At 43.6% G+C, this 14479-nt stretch overlaps 1 protein-coding gene across 4 annotated transcripts in view; it reads right to left on the bottom strand.

Moving 5' to 3' along the window:
• The window catches only part of PHRF1 (PHD and ring finger domains 1), a 27721-nt gene extending 13242 nt beyond the window's left edge, over nt 1–14479 (bottom strand). For 3 of the 4 annotated variants that reach the window (XM_064425105.1, XM_064425108.1, XM_064425107.1), the window contains exons 1-8: nt 14369–14479; nt 8504–8717; nt 8062–8184; nt 6372–6604; nt 4708–4791; nt 3606–3727; nt 1923–2020; nt 1216–1388 (exon numbers count right to left, since the gene is read on the bottom strand). In XM_064425105.1, coding sequence (XP_064281175.1) covers nt 1216–1388; nt 1923–2020; nt 3606–3727; nt 4708–4791; nt 6372–6604; nt 8062–8184; nt 8504–8594 — 924 coding nt within the window. In that variant the 5' untranslated portion in view covers nt 8595–8717; nt 14369–14479. Of the gene's footprint in view, nt 1–1215; nt 1389–1922; nt 2021–3605; nt 3728–4707; nt 4792–6371; nt 6605–8061; nt 8185–8503; nt 8718–12072; nt 12090–14368 lie in introns of those variants that run through there. The other variant, XM_064425106.1, reaches the window with a different exon arrangement.

Raw genomic sequence — 14479 nt, 5'->3', positions numbered from 1 at the left:
AGTACAACTTATACTCCCTCAACCAGTGGAATTATGCTTCAGTCAACTCAAGGTATGAGACAAAATAAGATGCACTTTTGTTCAGAGACAAAGGCAATAAATAACAGTGCCTTTCTAGGTATAATTTGTAATCATCCCTGCACATAGAGAAGTGGAGCTAGGAACAGCTCTTGAATGGGAAGTGCTGGGTTCCCAGGATTACACTACCATGGAATAGTAAAGTCCCCTGGCACCACTCCTCACACCCACAGGAGATGACTCCACACTATTTCTAAAACAACAAGTAGGGAAAGAAAGAAAAATAACAACAGCTACCTTGCAGAATCTTTCACTTCAAACAACACTTTCCTCTCTTTATTTTTTTTCAACATATAGCCCTGACTATTCAGCTGTAATTGCTTAACAGCAACAAATCTAATTCATCAACTTCTTCTATTTTATTAATTATTCTAAAGTTAGAATTGAAACATCTGGGTTTGGAGACAGTGGGGTTTGGAAGTCAAATAAGATCATCTCCATTATGGAGGACATAACGAATTTAACAACTGCTAAAGCATCCTGGGAAGTCCTTAAATTAAGGAAAAATGTGATTAAAACTTAAGGTGAGCTGGATCTTCGTTCATGGCAGGTATCTTAAACTACACTTAATATAGTAAGAGAGGGACCCTTTGTATTTGAGATAATTTCCTGCATGAATTCTCTAGTACTGTTAATGTGTTTGAACTCATGTGGCCACATTATTGAGGACACTAAAATCTGGCTTTTTCCTCTTCTAACAAGGGACTGATTTTCGCAAACACAGAAACCTTAAAAATACACAATTTTTCTCTTCAGTTGGGCTGAAGGCAGTCAATATGTTCTACTGCTAAGGGCAAAGAGGTAGGAGGACAAAGGAAAACAAATTACTGTTAAATAGACATGCTAAAAAACCAGAAGTGGTGCATAAACTTTGTATTAACAGCCACTAGGAATAAAAACATAAATTTGCTCAAAGCAGGGGGTGATAAAAATGCAGGTTAAGAGAGGAAGCTGCTGCAGCATTTCAAAATAGAGCATCTTGGTCACGTGCTGTACTCCAGTTGCACGTCTCAGATCAAAAGAGCTCATAACCACTGTGCTATGGACAGTCAACAGCCGAGCTACTGAAATGGGGGCTTATTTCAGCAGCTCCTCCCCAGGCTGGTGCAGAGGCCCCCCGAGCAGTGCCACGGGTACCCGGATTTGTTGTGCCGTCGTGATGCGGTTCCTGTTCACGGTGGCGCGGACGCGCTCGCTCTGCCGAGTCCTGGCTATGGCCCGGGTCCGCACGTGGGGGCGCAGCCTGCTGGTGGTGGGGACAACGTCGGCCATGAGGGCAGCCACCTCCTCCTCACTGACATGATCTGCATCTTGAACGAGAACAGGCTCACATTACTTGTCTTTCTACAGAATTTCAGACAAAAAAAAAAAAAATCAGCATTCCCTTTCTTAAACCAATCACCTCCACAGGCAGCCATTACCCTCTTGAAAGGAAATGAGCAGACACCACTGCTTCAGACTGTTACCACAGTATAACACTTATCTAGGCAACAGAAATTGTTGCTACCTTGGCAATCTGAGGTCAGGACACTAATAAATTCTTTCCAGTGTAACACAGTGCAGTCACACTATGGTGCTGGGATTGCCTTGGAAAGGTTAAAGGATGCTTACAAGAAGCAGCTCCACAGGTTGTAACTGCAGATGAAAATCTTCATAAACAAGCTCCTCTCACCAGTCAAGAGTTCAAGTCTAATCTTAAAGTTCAAGAGAGAATGCTTATCAAAACAATTATTTGAAACAGATAAAGCCAGGAGGTTAAACATGTCTTCAAAACACCACATGATTCACATTATCTAACTTGGGAGAAAAATATTTACTTTGACTGGCTACCACGAAACCCTTACCTGCAGCACCATTGGCACCCATGGGGGCACAGGCTGGGCAGAACCATTCATCTACAGGGACTTCACTCAGAGGAGGATTAAGGCATTCCATGTGATACCTTGAGGGAAAAAAAAGAAAATCAAACAATATGCTCCTTACCAAGGGAAGGCAGCATTTTACTTCTATTCAATGCTACATAAGGCAGACTCATTTTCTCAAGCCTGAAACTATGGTTTATGCATCTATCTCTGCCAATCGGCAGAGAAGCAATGCTACCTGATAGCTATACAAGGGTCTTCAGTTCTAGATAGTATTTTCATCACTTTAGGCTCAAAAAAATCTCAGAAAACTGAGTCTTTTCCCCTCACTGTGTGGTGAATCACTTGCCATTTGAACCCAAACTGCAAGAAATGTGCAGAGCCAAAACTGATGGTGGCAACAGAAGTACAGAGGTGCTGGGGAGACAGGAAACCAGGAAACAGCATCAGCTTCCTGAGAACCAAAACAGTGTTAACAGTGCTCGTGCGTATGAACATTTGAAGCAACTATTCTACATTTTTCTAGAGTTAATCTTAGCCATGGAGAGCTAATAAAGCCTGCAAGTTCTTTTATCACAAAATGCTTCTGGAAGTGCTAACTCTAGAGATTAAGCATATATAAAGAACTTACTTTAGAAAAAGGAAATAAAAATCAAACAATTGTATCAAACTAGAAATAACATATTTTAAAAATTATAGTAACTGCAGGGAGATCACAAAGTAAAATCTGAAGCAATATCCTGAATTGAGACAGGCTTATGGAAATTCAGAAAGAACTTAAATATGAGACTTCAGATAAGATCTATGAAACACTGTTTTGGATTAATATTTTAAACTCAAGTGTTCTGATGATACTCTTAACAATCTTTAGTGTTCCTGATTTTGTCTTTTGCCCAGAAGATGAATCAGTGTATCAGTGTGTATGGACACAGAACACAAAGGAAAAACTAGACTTACCTGATGTCTAGTTAGCTTGCTAGAAATAATTTTTGAAAAGTTATTTTACATACTCATTGCTAGCATCTCTCTTTGTTCAGTGGGTAACTTTTGACATCTTCAAACTGACAATGCTGGAAGGCTGATTAAGCAGCCCAAGGATTTTAAATTCTAGCCGAAAACTGTAGGGCCAAAGTTGTGTTCAAGTATATTCACATTCATTTTAATAATCAAGGACGGGCAGAAACAGAAGTAAGCCAGAATAAGAGAATCATTTAAGATCTGTGACTGTAAAGAAAACCCTCAACATTTCACAAAACTGTGGATCTTAAGCACTTCTCCTGCACAGCACTATTGCCCAGTCACCTGGGACAAGTCATGCATCCTCTCCTCAAGGAGACATAAAGGATATAAGGTTCTACTCTTCATACACCCATAAGTTGCATGGAGAAGCACAAACACTTTCATTATTTGAAGGTGTGGTCATCTGTTTTGGTGCCCTGCAGCCTTGATGAGTACAGGACTCTCCACACATACACTGCTAAATGACCAAAACAGGATCCATCACATCTTGGGGTGGATGTCTGCACTAGAACATGGATACATGGCTGGCCACATGGTGAGCCTGAAGAGAGCAGCAAGGGGCAGCCTGCATAGCAGACAGTGCCTGTGGACCACACTCTAGCCACGTGCAATCCTGCAGGGGCTCCATCCATTTCAGCCTCTTACCCTGCATCGCAGCCATCGCAGAGCAGCAGGCGATCCTCACGGTCACTTCTGCCACACACCTCACAGAAGGTTGGATCATCCTCTCCATCAGTGCCCTGAGTTTTCGTGTTCTCAACAGGAATCTAAATCAAACAGGGATTCACAGTTTATGCAGAATATGGCATTATTAAAAACCCATCATCATGCTAATGGTAGTACCTGCAGCAAAATCTAAAAGGGAAGGAACCAAAACAGCTGTTACACACCAGAACCTTCACTTAGCTCTTCCAGCACACCTAGGGCACGATCAAATGCCTGACAACATCTACTTAGCTTCTTTAGTGTCAGGCACAAATGACTGTAGTAAACGGCATTTTAAGAATAGGCAAAACAAAAATCCACAAATAAGATCAAAAGTAGTCAAACAAACAAAAAGATGCCAAAAATGAGCCTAAAGAAGAGAGCAAACTGCTGCCTTGTGTATTCCTTCAATACTCGCTCTCAATTCTGTTAAAATGCAAACAATAATAAACCACCAGTTTATGAAAACAAAGCATCAAACCCCTAAGTGTGCCCTGGAAACCAACACCCTTCTGGTATCAGTTAAGAGCAATGACAACTCTTTAATATTCTTTTGTGAGCAATTACTGGCACATTCAACCAGAGCCTTTCAGGGCTCTCCTACTGCCTTGTGCCTCTCTCCCCCTTCAAACCCAACTGCTACACAGCATTGCTGGCAGCAGGGCATAAGGAAGAGATCATGGATAGTCTAGATTATTCCTATTCATCCTATAACAGCACTTGAAGAATGCAGGGCACTTTCCACATGCAGACAGGGTTGTTCACACAGAGCAGTTTTCAGTCAAATGTCCTTTATACAAAACAGGCAGCTTTAAAAAACACCCTTTTTCTGCCACCACAAATGATGCCACAACACAATATCACAGGAAGTAAGGTGAAGGAGAAAGAAAAATCATCACAGCTCCTTAAAAGGCAAAATCAAAATAAGAAAAAAATAATTCATTCAGATGGCAAGCATTACATAAACACCCTAGAAGTGTAAACTTTTGAATAATAATGCTGTGCCACATGGCCTGGTTGTTTGCTACAGTAAAAGGCTTACCTTTTTTAAGATTTTACCACCAAGACGTGCTCGAATGTTAATGTAATTAAAGAGGATTCGATCCACTGGACAGGAATTTGCATTCTAGGAAAAAAAAAGTTTCCCAATACAGTTAATAAGTGCATCACTTTATTCAATTCTTAAAAAGTAATCTTAAATTATTAATGCAATAAGCATTAATGTAGTAGTCACTTTAACAGCTATTGATCTTGACATTTTAAGTACTTAAAACTGACTTATTTGGTTTACAAACAACATATTTTGTATTAAATATGCATTTTTAGAAAAGAATTTATTTTACTGAAGTAATTTAATTATTATTCAATTGACAAAGCAACATCAAAGTTCTTCCAAACATTGCCTTGAAACAGTGCTCATGGTTTTAAGGCATTTACTTTCCTTTGGACAAATGAGCAACTAGAAATGGTTTAAAAATATATTCAGTTAGAGCGATTTATTTGCTTTTTAAAAAATTTAATCACCACTGCTACTGCTGCATGCACTGTAAGTTTTGTGGTAATTCTCACCCTGGATTATGACTATGGCAGGGAACTCTGACTGAAAACTGAATTCAGAGCAAGCTGCTGATTGTCAGTATTCTTTTACATCTTTTCTATGCTTAGATGTTGCAACAGATCCCAATACAATGGTCACAATACAGAATTCAAGAAAATATAAAGACAGATATACAGAAAAAAAATAATAATAAAAAATATATATATATATCCAAGCATAGAGAAAAATTAGTATCTCAACTTGGAAAAACAAAGTAACTGTAGATGCCTACAAACACACTTGCTTGTGACCTTACAGCTTGCAGAGAACAGAACAAATCAGGATGGGTACAAGATAAACAGATCCAAACTTCAAACACGAATCCTGCCAAACAGAGTCTCGGGATCTCCTCTGGTTGAGATGACCCCAAGGTGTGTTAAAAGTCTCTTTTCCCCAACCAGCTGTCGAAGAAGGAGTCAGAAGTCTTCGGCTGTCGTTCTCAAGGTTGTTTATTATTTCTTATCTAAAACATTTTCTGTCTGGCCTGCCGAGATCTGTTCAGCAGGTCAGTCTGAGGCACACTGCCCTCCCACGGGGCCGGTGGTGTCTTTTATACAACGAACTACGTATTGATATTTACAGTTATGTCCCAATACCTATCACCTATGTTAGACAGTGACTTTCTACTCTACACCAATCCCAAAGTGCCACCATCACCAAGAAGATGGAGGCTAGGAAGAAGAAGGGAGAAGAACAGGACAATGCCCAAATCCCTCCATCTGGTCTCCTAGACCCCCATAGTAAAATTCTTCAAAGTTCCACCTTTCAGCCTGTGACAACTACGGTTATGCTACTTGAACTTTTGTGACTTGTAATTCTTTATATAAAGTTGGTAATTTGCTCCATGGGTTCAGATCGAAATCCCAAGTGTCTCTGGCTTCCAGCCAGGGTCTCCAAGCCCCTGCCAGGACTTTGAGCCATCCGGGGCACCCAGAGAGATGTCCTGGGTTCTGACAACAGAGCAGTAACTCAAGTATGTTCAGAAGAGCTTAAGAAAGCAATACCAATATTACAGTGTTTTGTTCCCATTACAGCACAGCAGCATGATCACAGGGGACAGAGCAGAGCACACCAGAAGGCCACAGCACATCACAGACAAACCAGCTCACCTTAGACCACTCCACGATGCAGTCCAAGCAGAAGTAATGGGAGCAGTTCTCAGGAGTCCCAACAGCCTGATCCCTAAACGTGTTGAGGCAAATGGGGCAGTTCTCACCATCCTCATCAGAGGAGATGCTCACTCCATTCAAGTGTGGCTCTGATTTCACAGAATCAGTCATTCCTTCCATAGTGGCCTCACTTTCTTCCTCCTCTTCTCCCTCCTCCTCATCATCTTCACAATCTTAAAAATAAGAGATCAAAACCAGCTTGTGTGTGCTGCAGGGCTTCGGCAATGGGGGCAGAGGGGGTGGGCAGGACAGGGTTCCAGCTCACAGAGAATTCCAAGTAAGCTTATTTTATGAGGCTGCAGGGGTCAAGCACAGTCTCCCCAATTTAAGGCAATAATTTTTGCTGTTTTCTTGCTTCCTAAATCCCTCCACTAAAAAGCAATGGATTACTCTGGTGAAAAATAAAGCCTGATAATGTAAGTAGTCTTGCAAGAGATTAAAAGCACAGACACCAGAAAAGCAAAAGATTATCTAAACAAGACAGTTAAGATATGTTAGGATGAAGTTAAAAAATAAAGTTACCATGTACCCAACTTTTGTTTTTTTAAGAGACATTCCAGAGGAAAAGCAGCAGTAACACACTCTACTGCAGAACAGCAAATGAAAGATTTCACCAGTAAAATATGATCTTGTGAGCCAAGGGATCTAAGTGCCTTAGAGACCGCTTAAGGAAGCTTGATTTTGAATAAATTAAACACCCAACACACGTTGTTGAAAGGTATTTTTATTTTTAGTACAAAATACAAAGATGTGTTAGTCTTTCCCTAAAACCTGAGAGTTAAGCTGGTATTTTCAAGAAGCAACACAAAGTACCTAAAACCCTACTCACTTTGAGGGAGGACTGGGGATGGTTGTTGTTAGGCTGCCTTTTTTTTCTTAATGAGAATGGGACCCATGTCTTTTCTACTGAATTCTCCTGTCTGGACATAACAGCCAATACTCTGAATGATGGATTAATAAAACTTTTTGGCACCTGGCATCAATTTTTTAGTCTGTGTTTGAATCAGTCTAACTAGTAACTTGGAAAACCGTGCTCTTGCCTTCTCAACGAGCTTTAGATCTGATAAAATCTATTTTTGTCTATCCATGTAGTAATTTGAGCGTAGCAGTTGCAGAAGTACATTTATCTCCAGATTATGTTTTCAATAAAATTAACAAATTCAAATAATATTCACACTCCTTTTTCAAATAAAAATTAGTCATGTCGTCTTCCATCCTCCCTGGGTATTACAGCAATAATTTATTTCCAGAATTCCCCATCACAGCACTCACTTTAGAGCCCCATGCCAAAGCAAACTAACAAACATGCTTTCCGTAAGTGAAAAAATAGCATGAGCCACTGCTGCAACTTGGACTTTTTTTCCTCCTCATGCTGGGGCAGAGTTCATTCCTGCTGACTACAATTCCACTGCTTTGGATAGCAGATAGTCTTCAAACATGCAAATGTTTTAAAAGCTTAGAAATTGGGCACTATTATTTGTTTGCCTATTACTGTAGGATTTTGGCACTGGCCTGACAGAGCAGCATCTGTGGATTTACATTTCATTGTTAGTTTCTGGAGGAATAGCCTTCATCTCACTCTTCCTCAGTTATTAAAAAATGCCTGTTAAGGCACATGAACAGACCTTACCTTCTGATTCTTCATCTTCACTTTCTTCCTTGTCCTCCCCACCTCCCTCTTCCTCAGTGTCATTATCTTCCTCTTCACTACCAGTATCATCTTCTGAATCCCAGCTATTTCCACCATTGCTTTCTTAAAAAGAGAACAGAAGAGGCAATACCTATTTGATGCAGACAGACAGAAGAGGTACCAGAACCCCTAATGAGGCCATTATGGATGAAGCAAACTCCCAAATTTCTGCAGTGGTATCAAAGCTGCCCATCTGGAGAAACTCCAGGGAAGCATGCCAGCGGTCTGATACACACACAAGCCATGAAGCGATCAAAACAAAAAAACTGTCAGGGAAAAGGTGACAAATGGTCACAAATACACCTTTACCAGCCTTTTGAGGGTAAATCAGTAAGTTCAACCTCCAAGCAGAAAGGTGCACGTGCAGAGAGCCTGCATTTACCTGTTTCACTGAGGAGCGCCAGACACGGCCTCTTGCCCTTTCCCAGAGCAGCGTTCCTGTTGATCAGCTCATCCTGGCTGTCATCGTCCATGGCGGGACATGGGAACCCCTGCAGGGCGGCAGAGGCAGGGAGGGAGCACAGTGCCTACAGAGGCAGGGCACGGAGCAGGGTGGGCAGCAGGCTGGCACGGAGCATCCGACGCATCCGCAGGACCTGAGGGCGACAAGGGACAGGGCTCTCCTACCCCACTGAGCAGTCTTGCCAGCCTCCACTCAGAGGTAAGAGCTTTCACAGCCCTGCTGAGCTGGATGAAAGCAGGTGCTTGTGAAAATCAGTGCAGATGAGAGATTCAGCTTTGTCTTGGGCTCCTGTGTGACAGCAAAAGGTATCAGCAGAACTCCCCGCTGAAAATAGCAACAGAAAACCTACGAACACTAAAACCATCCCATGGACCAGCAATTCACTGCAAAACTGAAGGGACCAGAGGCCCTTTGAACAAAGCCTAAATGAATGACAATACGTTTTTTAAATCCAAATACTCCATCTTGCCTGATTGAAAAGAAGAATAAAGATTATGTCGTTTAGGTCCTTTATTAAAAAAAAAGGGCCTTTGCACAGCTCCGTCATGAAATAGAGAAGTTGAAGACCCCACAACCATTATTCCATGGAAAAGATCAGACCTGATTTAGTGCATATTAATGCAATCACATTAATTGCTGTGCATCAGCACAGACTGGCAGTAAAACTGACAGATACTGGGAGATGTTGCATGATTCGAATTTATAATGACAATTAGAGCTTTTAACACATAATGCTACAAAGCATTAAGGCAGACAGACCCCTGGCAAACTTCTATAACCAAGTGATGAAAATATATAATTAACAGACACTTAAAGCTAGGTGTCATATCTCAATATGAAAAAAAAGGATTATTTTTAAAAGAGTGGTAAAGAAGTTTCAATGGTGCTCTTCTCCCACTCTCCCTGCTCCCCATTACATATTTTGCATATTAAGAGATTTTTTTGGAACAAAACACTATGTTTTATTCAAGTGCTCTTAATCTGTACCTTTGCACACTCCCTCTTTAAGCCACACAGCACAGCTTTGCACCAGAGAGCCTTAAAAATGTAGGTTCTACTAAACTAGACCAAACTACAAATGGAGTCTTCAGTGCTCAGGGGAAAAAACCCAACAAACTCACCAGAAAGAAGACTGAGCTTCAACACAACTAAGTTCCTGTAAAGATTTCTCCTAACTTCAGTAAGAATCTTGCCTAAAGACAGGTTTAAACTTTTAGCTAAATTTGTAGCTGTTAACATGAGTGTTTAAAAAACTGTTTAAAAAAACAATTTATGTTGGCTGAAAATACACAGACTCATCAAAAGTCAGTTACTCCACGATGCAACCGAAAAAATACAAAGAAACACCTGGAATTTTTCAAGTTTCAGCAGTGCGTACGTATGAATTATTCAAACTGAAACTCAGTTATATAATATCCTCCCAAAAGCTCAGTTAGCTACAGCAATGCAAAATTTGTGGTGACGTGACAGACAGGACAAAAAAGGGAAGGACTGGCAACACCAGTCCCCCAGCAGGGCAGCGGCAGGCACGTGTTCCATCCGTGTTTTTGGGCACCTTGTGGGAACAGAGCAGGCTCCTGCTGACCTGGCACTGCCACACCCAGCCAGCCACAGCCCTGCTGAGCCACTCAGGATGACCGAGGCCCAGCCCAGCCACGGCAAGTAAAAAACACAGATAAGCCTCTACTTCACTGTGGCCATTACCTTGGTTTCCCTGCTCTCCAGCCTTCCTTACAGCAAAGCAATAAGCACAGGGCAGAAGAGATCACTGTTTCAAAAAGTGATTCCTACGAGCCACAGCTCTGACCAACACACACCTACATTTCCAAGCAGCATGCATTTCTTCACTGTAGTGGGATAGAACCACCACCTGTGGTATTTTGCCTTGCTACCCCATGGGAAGGTATCCTTTAGGCACAGAGGCGAACAAATCAGCACTTGTGACTTGACAATCTAAACTGACATATTTATGCTGCAAATGCAAGCTTGTACTTTGCTCAGAGGCAAAACTCCGAGTTAAAGAAAATCTGGTATTGCAGCAAACAATCAAGTCTTCAAATCCCGTCAGTAAAAAAAGTCTGTTTTGTGGCTAGCTGGAAACTGACAAGGAGAAACCAAGCGATGAAGAGATGAAGTGAATTTGAGATTTCTAAGCACATCACAAATATTACTTTACAAACAACCTTTTCCAAACTGGGCAGCTGCTCTTAAGAAAAAAAGAAGGAAACCGTGGTTGACTATACACCTAATACAAGGCGCTCCTTCATTTTTTTAAGAATAAGAAGCGGCATTTCCAAGTTGTTGGGGTTTTTTTACGGGAGATATTCCAAACAAATTGCCACTGTGAAACACAAACACATTCATGATACACTTCAGAGAGTTCACCCATCTGTACAAAAGCCCTGTTTTCTCCAGCACTTACCATATCAGAATTTTTCAAACCCCCTGAGCCAGAACCAGCAAATATAAAATAGATGGAAAGCATTTTTATTATTATGTTAACCAAGAAGTTTGGTTAAGGAGGGGATGGCAGTCATTTCTCCAAGGCAAACCTTAACTCTGCACTTCTGTAACACAAAAGGCCAGACTGCTAAAAAGCAACCAGTTATCCCCGAAGGCCATTTGAGTCCGGCAACTACAGCTGCTTTTGGTTTTGGGGGTGTGAAGGACATGCCCTCGTGGCAACCAACCCCTTGCTGCCAGGTCACTTGGAAAATCCCATGGTGTGCAGTACTCTCCATACTTCAGCTGCAAGCAGCTCTCACATGCACCAACCCTCCCTTCTGCATCCCACTTTGCAAGGCTGTTCAGAGGAATTTAGGATGGAACACGGATGCAGGGCAATCTGGCCAGAGATCCCCTGTCTTGTACTCAATACCACTGATGCTTTCAGCAATCCCTTCAGCTCCTGGGGCAGGTGCCTCACCCACTGGCACAGTGTATCTACCCAGCACCCGGATCACAGCTTGCACACAGGGCTGGCTGAAGGCAGGCACCGTCCTCCTCCTTAACATCCCCCTGTTTTCAAACTCTCCTTTAGAGTGCCCTGAACAAACACTAAACCACAGGAGCAGCGGGTGTGTGGCAGGTGTTCGATCACTTGACTCGCACCAGCGCTCTCCACTGCCTGGGGTTTCCTTCCCCAAGACCCAGCTCAGTAAGGCCCAGCCAGGTTTGCTGGCAGTGCTGTGTCCCTAGGGCAGCACAGGCTCTGCTGCAGGACACGCTGTAAGCCCAGGCTTTGCTGCTAAGACAGATTACATTTTTACACAGAGATGCCTTAAGTCATTTTAATAGTACACTCAAAGAGCAATTACAAATACCTTCCTCAAGCTGTATTAGCAACAGGGCTTTCTCTTGGCTTCAACAACAGAGAAGATTAAGTGCTTCCTCCAGAACAAGTGTTTATCAAACAAGCACTTCAGCAAACGTTTAGCTCTTTGAACTGAAGTCCTTATGCACTACCACAGATCAGCATTTTAATGTACCTGGAGTGTGTTCCAGAGAGAAGGCAAGCGCAGGTCTCAGGATCCAGAGGAGGCACAGCCTGCAAAGGACACCAGAGCTCCTCCTGCCCCGACACAAAGCCCAGAGCACCACAACAGCAGTGCCTCTCCCAGCCACGGGCACTTTCCCCCCTAGCACCAGCCCATCTCCTCCTCCACCAACTTCTTAGGTAGTTTCTGCATTTTTTAGGAACAGAAGAGCTACTACAGACAGCATTTACTTTCACCTGCTTGGGTACTGCTCAGGATTATTCACAGGTGAAGAAAAGCTTCTCACAGAATTTACTCACAGGGTGGTTTTGAATGCTGATCTAATTAATTACATGGGTCAGTAATGAGCCATCATGTTCTAAAGACCACTTATAACTAGATTTAAGCCAACTAAATTTTCAAACATATGGGCTTTCAGTTCTCATTGGTACATCTGCTTTATTGGTTTGTTGGGGGGAGGAGTTTTGGTTGTGTTTTTTCTTGGTTTTGTTTTTTTTCTGCCCAGTCAACTAAATAATTTAGTTCTCTCCGGAAAAGCAATGTCACACATCAGAAATCATTTAACTTTGTTTTCAATTTCATATGCTACATTCAATGAAAAGAAAGTAAGAGCTGTCAAAATCATTGTGCACACAGCTGCAAAAAATCTGGTTATGGTGTGACTACTATCTGCCATCACCACATTCCAAAGGTAAATTAAGACTACTTGGCAGGGAAATAATTCAGATTAACAAGACACTCCTGCAGACCAGAGTTATGCACTGCCAATCTAGCATGCACAGGGAGCTTAAAAAAAGTTCCCTAAATCTAAATTTAGATCCCTGTTTAAATTACAAAAAAAAAAAAAGAAAAAAATGAACTCTTAAATACCACTAAGCAGAACTGCCTATGCAATAATTTAAGTGGCAGCACCTAAGAACCCAATAGGTAAGTCACAGAAAATTAATCCTGAGGTAGGTAAGGAAGTGCTTATCTGCCACCCATCCTAGCCCTGCCCTAAATTTAGCCACCCTGAATTCCAGGATGAAAACTGTCCACCAAAACTTCCCCAAGAGCTGACACTGCACTCCTCAGGGAGTTTGTAATGCAAACAAAGCAACGCACAGGTTTTGCAAAAGCATTTTGAAAGTACAGCATCTTACCCAGAGGAGCAGCTAAGCATTTTGCACCTCTGTATCCAAAGCAGCAGCCAAGCTTTATGGAATTCCCAGCCTCCAATTCCTTGCAGCCACTGTCTCTGCTTCCAGCTGTGCATTAACTACTCCCCAACTCTGCACATCCTCCTCTTTCTCAACAGGCTTCTTTTCTTAGGAAGGGTCACCCTCACTGGCGAGCTCCCTTTCAGCATCAGTCTTTCACCAGTCCCATCCTTAGCTACAGTTTCCCCTGCTGTTTATGGGAATGACTGTGGGAAAAGAAAAAAACCGCAACAAAACCCAACAAACCCAAACAAACAAGAAAACCCAAACAAAATACTCACACACTTTTATACTCTGGGCACAGCCCTACGGAGAAAGACCCACCGACCTACAGGAAAGGAAATAAACCACAGACACCCCTGAAACACACCAGCAGCACACTAGGTGGGAACAACCTGCGGGAAAACCAGCAAATGACACTACAGAAATCCCACCCAGCCACTGTCACCAAACGTGGCCCGGCCAGGGAAAGCACCAGCGACACAACTCAGAACCTCCCGTAAGCACAGGTCCCGCAAGGCACCAAACGTGGCCTTGCGATAAGCTAACACACGACTAAATAATAAAAGAGAAAGCCTGCAGGCAGGCCCTGTTTGTACTCGTCACCGAGCTGGCTGAAACAGCGGACAACTTCTGCAACACCCGTGCGTGCACAAGCGCTGGGAACGGCTGGAAGAGGGAGAAGGGACGGGGAGAGGGAGAGGCGCGGGCAGGAACGCTCGGGGTTGGTGCGGCACCCCTGCTATCCGGGCACATGCCCTCGGTACGTTTGTTGTTTATTGAGGTGTTTGCCGCACGGCTCCCAAGCCTTGCCGCTCCCGAGCCTTTCGGCCCCTCTGCATCCCGCGGGACGCTCCCGTGGCAATGCGGGAGCACCGGGGCCAGCCCGACCGGGGCTGCCCTCCCGCGGAGGCGTGTCCCGCCGGAGAACAACGCAATAAGCAGGCTGCCGTGGCTGCTGCTTACGGCGGCGACACCCAAGAGCGACACCGGGGCAGCTCCCGCCGGGGCGGGGGTCGGCCGCTCCGCCAACCCCCGGGGCCCGGCGCCCCCACCCCCCGCGCAGGCCCCGCCCGCCGGGCACTCACCGGGGCGCAGCCGCGCTCACATGGCGCTCCGCAGCCGCCCGCCCGAGCCCGAGCCCGCGGCCCGGAAGCGCTGAGCAAACACTGGCGGGTCACGGGGCGGCCGGAACCACC

This window comes from Passer domesticus, chromosome 6 (assembly GCF_036417665.1).
Source record: "Passer domesticus isolate bPasDom1 chromosome 6, bPasDom1.hap1, whole genome shotgun sequence".
NCBI lineage: Eukaryota > Metazoa > Chordata > Aves > Passeriformes > Passeridae > Passer > Passer domesticus.
The sequence above is the reverse complement of the archived record's forward strand: the minus strand, read 5'-3'. Positions and strand labels throughout refer to the sequence as shown.